The sequence below is a fragment of the Chelonia mydas genome, chromosome 4 (assembly GCF_015237465.2).
Source record: "Chelonia mydas isolate rCheMyd1 chromosome 4, rCheMyd1.pri.v2, whole genome shotgun sequence".
In the NCBI taxonomy this organism is placed as follows: Eukaryota; Metazoa; Chordata; order Testudines; family Cheloniidae; genus Chelonia; species Chelonia mydas.
Window position 1 is genome coordinate 119,845,643 of NC_057852.1, and position 7,782 is coordinate 119,853,424.

Consider the following 7,782-nt stretch of genomic DNA (forward strand, 5'->3'; position numbering starts at 1 on the left):
ATCTTTGAATGTTCATTTCAACAGGTTTGGAAAATTGTTTTTCTGGGTTTTAAACATTTTCCTTTCCGTGCTCTATTTGCCATAATTGAGCACATATTTCAGGTCTTTCCCTGGCTGAGGATCGTAACTAAAATATAGATCTAATCACAGTTGCCTTCTAATTTCCCCAATAATTTTATTCAAAAGTTCAATTATCAAATCATACAGTCTTTATAAAGGACAAAGTCCTGAATCACTGATGGCATTTAGTGCAGAGGAAGAAGTGAATTTTAATAATACCACAAACGTATTTCCTCAAACCTTTATTAAAAAAAACCCCATCAGACATGTGCTAAGAACTATTATTTTTACACTGCTTAACATTAACTGTATTGAAGAGGCATGCAGTTTACGTTTCTGAGAGAAAAGATTTATTTTCCACCCTTGTATATTGTAGAAGCTTGAAACCAATATATGAGAATTCGGTTTAGAAATCTATAAAAAATATTGTTTCATTATTCTAGTATAGCAGATAAAAAATGTCCCACATTTCTGAGGGCCTAATACAAAAAATGTGACAGGGAGCTTGATTTTTCTTGGAGATGCTGGAAGAGCCAGTTTAAAACCCCAAGAACCAGATTTTAGTCAAAATGTCAACAACTTAATAGTGTCAGGACATACCTAGCTTTCGAGAATGTACAGTCGTAGAATTCTCAGGTATTAACCAGGCCTAATACTTTAGTACAGGCGGGCTTAGAGATTATTGTACTCACAGCCTCAAACACATGAGAGAGAGATTCAGTGTGATACAGGACATAGCATTTGCTACTGAGACATATAGATATAGATAGGTATAGATATATAGCAAATGAATGGCCTCCAGAATTCATGTCCCATTTTCTTTGGTTCTCAACAACTGTATCTCTACTAACAAGAAAAATTGGAATTGTAAAAAAGACCTTTGTAAAAATACCCTTTAAGCGTTGACAATATTTTAGAGACACATTATCCTTTCAACTGAAAGAGAAAGCCAGCGTGTGATCAAACACAGCTAATTGTTGCTTGGATTTATATTTTTATTGGTATAGTTTGGTGAGTGTTTGTATATCTTTGGGTAACATTTGAACGACAGCGTTTCTCTTTTATTAAGCGTTGATAGAGCAAGGTGGGTCTCCACCCCCTTCGCAGATGCACAGTGTGTGAGAAAGGTGCCTACGGGGAGAGTGCCGAGTTCCAAGTTAAATGGATCCCTGGTTAAAAGCAGCAGCTTTGCCCGGGACTTTGTTTTTGTCGCGTCCTTTTAATAAGTTACGGGTTGAAACAAATGCAGGAAGATACACCAGAGAGCGGGGTGAAGGGATCCTACGGACATGCTGTGGCTATAGATAACACTGGCAGAAGATGCAGACCGATAACTGGAACAAGGCCGTTCGGCTGCAGGTGCGGGGGGGGGTGGGGGGCAGGAGGACGGGAGGTTATACATCCCCATCCACAAGGCTGAAATATTTGCCCGGATTTGGGAAACACAGGTAAGGGGCGGCGCTGCCCGGATAGAGCAGGGGGAAGGACAGCGGCAGCAAACAACGACGGAGGAAAGTGCTGCCTTTGGACAGGGCGGGGAAGGCGAGCGAAGCCGCAGGTGCCGTCCCCTGGGGTAGCAGTTCCCCAGGCGGCTCTGCCTGGCCCGGAGCGGGGCCCTCCAGGTCCGCAGACATTTGTCTCTTAAGCTTATTCCTGCGGTTCTGGAACCAGATCTTCACCTGGGTCTCGGAGAGCTGCAGGGCGCTGGCCAGGCCGGCTCGCTCGGCGCCGCTCAGGTAGCGCTTCCTGTCGAAGGCGGACTCCAGCTGGAAGACCTGGCTCTTGGAGAAGATGGTGCGGGTCTTCTTCTTGCTGGCCCCCGCCAGTACCTTGCTGCTTTTCTTGCTGCAGCCCCCGTGGGCCCCGGCTGCTCCTCCTTCCCGGGGCGAGGGGTCGCGGCTGCGGGGCAAGCCCTCGGGCAGCGGGCAGCCCGCGCCTCCTCCTCCGGTTTCACCGCCGGGCCCGAGGCCCCGTCCTGCCGCCCCGTCCGCTGCCAGCCGGCAGGTCTCCTTTCCTGCAGTGGCAAAGCACAACATCAACCCTCCCGGCCGCGGCACCGCCACGCGTCCGGCTGGGAGCCCGATGGGCAGCGGGGAGGGGGGGCCGGGAACTGCTGAGGGCGAGTCTAGCAGTCCGGGATGTCTAGCAGCAACCCCCCCCGGGGGACCCCCTGGGAAGGAGAGAGGGCGAAGAGCTTCCGATAACGGATCCAGCGGCACTTCAAGGGATGGGGAGCCGTAGGAGAGAAATTAGGTGCCCGAAGGTTCAGGACAGGGCCATAAGGCGGCGGGAGTGGGGTAGGGTACAGCCTGAGAGACTTGGGGGCCTGGGGGGGGGGGGGGCGCGGGGAGGGATAGTTATCTATCCCGCATTCATCACCATGGCAAAGTGTAACAGGAGAACCGTGTGTGTGCAGTGGGAGTGAGGTATCTATGCAGCCACCCAGCCCACACTCATCCCCATGGGATCCAAGCCCCTGGCTCTACATGAATGCACCGTGCAATGTGAATGCTGTGTGGTGGGGGTGAGTGTTCAGTGTGTGTGCCGTGTATTTGTGTAGGTGAGCGTGTGCCGTGTGGATAATGCAGTCGGTGTGGGTATACACTATGTCTGTGTGTATAGGTGTGGTATGCAACAAGGGTGTGAAGGGATGATGTGTGCGCAGTTTGGGTAGGGGTGGCATGCAGAGGCAGTAGGTGTATGTGCATTGTGTGGCAGTGTGCAGAGGTGTGTGCAGCAGGTGGGGGGGGGTGTGCAGTGTGTTCAGGGATGTGGATGCAGTAGGTGAGGGGTGTGCAGCGTGTGTGAAGGTGAGGGGGTGCAGTGTATGCAGTAGGAGTGCAGTGGATATGTAGGGATGTGTGTGGTAGGCAGGGGCATGCAATGTGGGGGTGCAGTATGGGTGTGTGCAGCAGGTGGGGTGGGGTGCAGTATGGGGGTGGGGGGTGCAGTAGGTGGTGGTGTGTGCGCAGTATGTGGGGTGGAGGTGCAGTGTGTTTGGTTGTGCAGTGTGTGGTGGTGTGTGCAGTCGGTGGGGTGGAGGTGCAGTGTGTGTTTGTGTGTATTGCTGTGTGCAGACGGTGGGGTGGGGGCGCAGTGTGTTTGTGTGTGGTGGTGTGTGTGCAGATGGTGGGGTGGGGGCGCAGTGTGTTTGTGTGTATTGCGGTGTGCAGACGGTGGGGTGGGGGCGCAGTGTGTTTGTGTGTGGTGCTGTGTGCAGACAGTGGGGTGGAGGCGCAGTGTGTGTGTGTGTGTGTGTGTGTGCGCCGTGTCCAGTTGTGCATGTCAAAGATGCAGCCAGCGGCTCCCGTCTCTATACCCGGGTTTCTGTAGCGTGCACTGGGCTGCTGTCCCAAAGGCCCCTCCTCCTGCTCCTCCGGGTCCAGCCGGGAGCAGCGGGCTCTGCCCGGGTCCCGCCGCAGCCTGGGGCTCCTGGCCGAGTCCGCGCCGCCGCGAGACTTGCGCTTCAAGATGCTGTCAATGGTGAACGCCAGGCGGGCGCGGGGCGGCTCCGCGCCCGGGCTCACCCTCCGGCGGCTCTCGCAGCCCAGCGGCAGCCCGGCCATGAGGGGCGCGCGGTTGCCCGGCTCCTGCCTGCCTCTGCGCCTCCGACTCCCCGCCGGCTGCACCATCCCGCGGGCCTGGCCGGAGCCGCGGCGGCGCTGAAGCGCCGGCCGGGCGGCTGCCAGGGGGAGCTGTAGGGATTGGCTGCGGAGGGACGGAGGGAGGGGCCAGCAACGGGAGAGGAGGGGGTGGGGGGAGAAGCAGGGGGGAAAGGAGGAGAGAGCAGAGAGAGGAATGGCTGGAGAGATACAGGGAGGGAGAGAGAAAGGGAGGGGGTACGAGACTGGGGGAGATGGAGATGGGGGGAGGAGAAAAAAGAGGGGAGTCAGGAGCCAGGCAGTGGGAAAGGGGAGGATCAAAGGGAAACAAGGGGGGCGGGGGATCTGAGAAAGGGACCAGGAGGGGAAAAGGGAGGGAGACCGAGAAGGACCCTGAAGGAGTAACGAGGAGGAAGATGAGAGATTGGGAGGGAGGCGAAAAGCGCCCCTGCAATGGGTGTGAGGGTGGAGACCTTCAACGGGCTCTCCTGGGACATTTTTACTTACTGCTGTAAAATAAACCTCCATGTTTGTGATCAGCCATTTCTGGCAACCGCGGATTAGCAATATGCAGGGATGGGTGAAATCTACCAGAGACAGGGAAAAATCCCGCCCTTCCCTTTGAAGTGGGCGGTGAAATTGTAAGCTTACCATTATAACTTATCATTAGAAAGTGTTTCCTAATATCTAACCCAGCGGTTCTGAAAGTTTTGAATTGGTGACCCCGTTCACACAGCCAGCTTCTGAGTGTGACCCCCTCCCCTTATAAATTAAAAACACTTTTTTACATTTAGCACTATTATAAATGCTGGAAGTGAAGGGGGTTTGGGGGGTGGAGGCTGACAGCTGGCGACCCCCCATGTAATACTCTCGCGACCCCCAGTTTGAGAACCCCGATCTAAACTAATTCTGCTTTGCTGCCGATGAAGCCCTGCTTTCAGTGGACATGGAGAACATCTTGGACTAGGTCCTGTCTTTAATTCCTTATATCCAGGCTGCATCTAAACCTCTCAGATTTTTTTCTGCAGAACACCTGTAAAACAGCACCTTTCCTATCCATCCACGTAGCTAAAACACCTGTCCAGGCTCTCACCATTACAGATCTCATCCTTCTCTTTGGCCTCGCCCCACTGTAAGGCAGGTGAGCAATGGGACCTTGCCCCACTCATATCCATTCAAAATGCTGCGCAAAGATGTTTTCCAGGCCAATCTCTCTGATTATGTCACCCTTCTCTTTGCATCCCTCCATTACTAGTGCCCCCTTCTCTGTCACATCAGACATGAGCTACTTGTATTCACTTTCAAGGCCTATGTCTGTCCTATCATCTCTCATTTACTATTGAGTTATCGGCTCCTACATCCAACTTACGATGCCAGCCCCTTTGTCCATTTGTTAAAATTTCAAACAATTATTTTCATATTTGCTCTCATGCTTCTGGTAACGCTTGGGAGGAGCTCCCTGTAAACATCCACAACATTAAGGTTATCCTCCTTTCACTCACACACCTTTAAAACTCTCCTTCTCCATGATGTCTACAAAAAAACTTGACAATGGTTAGGCTGCTGGTGTGATAAGCAGATACTAGTCAGATGCTTACCATGCTGACCAATATCATCCGATCCCATTGTTTCCTTGTACTCCCCTTTCCCCGCCCCCCATCTGACTGTATTCATCTGTGGTCTCTTGTCTTAAATTGTAAGTTCCTTATGGCAGAAACAGGTTTTTGGATTTCTCTTTGTTCAGTGCCTATATCCTGCTCCATGAGTAGGGCTCCTAAGTGCTACCGTAATACAAAAGGTAGACGAGACAGATAGTGAAGGAAGATGACCTGGGTAGAGAAAATCAGAAGGGGGAAGGGTGGTACAGAAAGGATACAGCGGATGGCAAAGTTATGGGAATGTCATAGAGAAAGACAAACGGCTATGTGGCGATAGTCGAAGTCAAAGTAAGATATACAGGGCAGGCACGGGAGAGATGCGGGAAATGAAAGAGAGGGCATAGGGTAGCCACAGAGAGTGAAGGAGGGAAGGTGGTTAATCAAGAAAACAAGATAGAATGGATGCAGAGGAAGGAGAGGTGAAGGAGGAATTTATGCAGAGAATGGGATGGAGATCAGGGTGTAAAATGAGAATAAAGGGGCAAGAATTGAAGTGAGAAGAGCAGGGGGCAAAGGGAAGAAGGCGAGAGGAGGAGAGAAGAGAAAGCAAAATACCAATAGCTACCAAACACTGTCAGAATATTTAGGCTCAGTAAATGTAAACTAGCTGGGGCAGGGACTATGGTTTTGGTATTTGTTTGTAGCACAGTGGAGTCTAGATCTATGATTGGAGCCTCTAAGCACAATCAATATAAACTTTTTATTTTAATACATACCAGAGAGATGAGACGCAGGGAAATAAGGGGAGAAGAGTTGGCTTGATTTACCTCCCACAGAAGTAAATCAGGAGTAGCTCTTTGAAGTGACTGGAGTGATTCTCCTCTTCTCATGAGTCTGCTCCCCCTTACACCTGTAAAACATCAGGCCTAGTATATAGGATTTCTCCACATATTCTTGACTGGAAAGTGCAACCACAGACTTTCTCATTTGCTGCCCAAGCGGGTTGGGGGTTTCAATTTACCAAAAAGTCCTCAGAGATGTCTGCAGATTGAGAGAGTCTATTTTTAAGGACAAAAAGCAAAAGTCTCGTGCAATAAGGTGTTTGATATGTGACTTACAAGAGATTTAGACAGTGTTTGTGCCCTTCTGTATACTTTAGGAGGATATTAATGCATACAATATATTTTCTCATTCATTCATAAGGACATTTGGAGATGTTAGTGGTTGTGATTGGAGATTTCATACTGCAGATCGGTAACCCATTCAAACTTAAACTTCACTATTTTGCCCTCTTTATGTTTGCATGTGTGGGCTGTGGAAGGCTTTGTGTGTGTGGTGGAGGGGTGACCGCGGTGTGGGGAGGGCAGAAGTGTGTGCATGTATGCTGTGAAAGCGAGCGGGGTGTTTGTGTGTCGTGTTGCGGAGGTGGTGTGTGTTGTGTTGTGGAGGGGGAGTTGTGGAAGGTTTGGTGGGTGTATTGTAGAGGGATGTGGGTGTGTTGTGGAGGGAGGACGTGTTGTGGGGGGATGTTTTATGTGCTGTGGAGGGGTGTGTGTTGGGTGGGGAGTGGAGTGGTGTGGTGTGGAAGGGTAGGAGGGTGGTTGTCTTGGGAAGGGGCCTGTTTGTTATTCCTTAAGGATTTTTCCACAACAGGGCCTTTCAGCATTGCAGCTTTTAACAGCTGCCTAAATTGTTTGAGACAATTTGTCCAGTTAAGGCAGAAAGTCAACGTTCTTTTTTTTTTTTTTTTTTTTACTTTTCCATAATTGGCTGAGTGTTTAAAGAGGCCCTTCTGCTTTGATACTCCGTGTTTCAACCACGAAGAGATGCTGAGGGCAAATTCGGGGCTGATTCGGGGCTGATTCGGGGCTGAGGATAGAACTGCTGGCAGGCTTTTAAATGCCCAGGTGCCATAGGTACCATAAGCTAAATTAAGGCATCTTAAAACTTCCTTCATCTTTACAGGCGGCGATGGTTCTTTAAAAGAGCGGGTGTAAGACATTTTCATGACAATTAACTTCACTTTATAAATAGACTCAAGATTTGAATGCTTTCGTCTGCCAGAGCACTGTACATTTTCCACCAGGCGCAAAGTGCCAATCTTCCGTTAACCTGCCTTATTCGCCTTGCATCTGATTCCACATCTCCTGTGCAGTTTGGTGGGAAGAACAGGAGATGAACCATTAAAGAAAGATCATCTTCAAATGAGAGATGGAGGGGACGGGGGAGTGGAGAGAAGATAATAGTTTTATTAGTGGTAAGAAATTTTAAGAAGAAAAGGGGAGATGGTCAGTGAATTTCAATCTGAGTGAAGAAAACTTCCCCTCGCGAGGACTCTTCCCACTTTGATTAAAATTTAGATGGTTTTTTCCCCCTCATGTTCATTTATCAGTCACATTCCCTGCCGCAGAAGAATTTTCTATTGCCATCTAGGTCTGGTCATCTAGTCATCTAGGTCTGTTTACTCTAGAAAACATCTCAAGTTTACTCCAGGGAGGGGAAAATTATTGAGCTTCTGAGTA

At 50.0% G+C, this 7,782-nt stretch overlaps 1 protein-coding gene across 1 annotated transcript; it reads right to left on the bottom strand.

Annotated features, from left to right (window-relative positions):
- Positions 1-780: 780 nt before the first annotated feature.
- LOC102939650 (homeobox protein HMX2) lies at positions 781-3,680 on the bottom strand. The gene is made up of 2 exons (XM_037898154.2): positions 3,380-3,680; positions 781-2,074 (listed from the first exon to the last, which is right to left on the bottom strand). The coding sequence occupies exons 1-2, from the start codon at positions 3,624-3,626 to the stop codon at positions 1,455-1,457; spliced, it is 867 nt and encodes a 288-aa protein (XP_037754082.2). The 5' UTR covers positions 3,627-3,680; the 3' UTR covers positions 781-1,454.
- Positions 3,681-7,782: the final 4,102 nt, after the last annotated feature.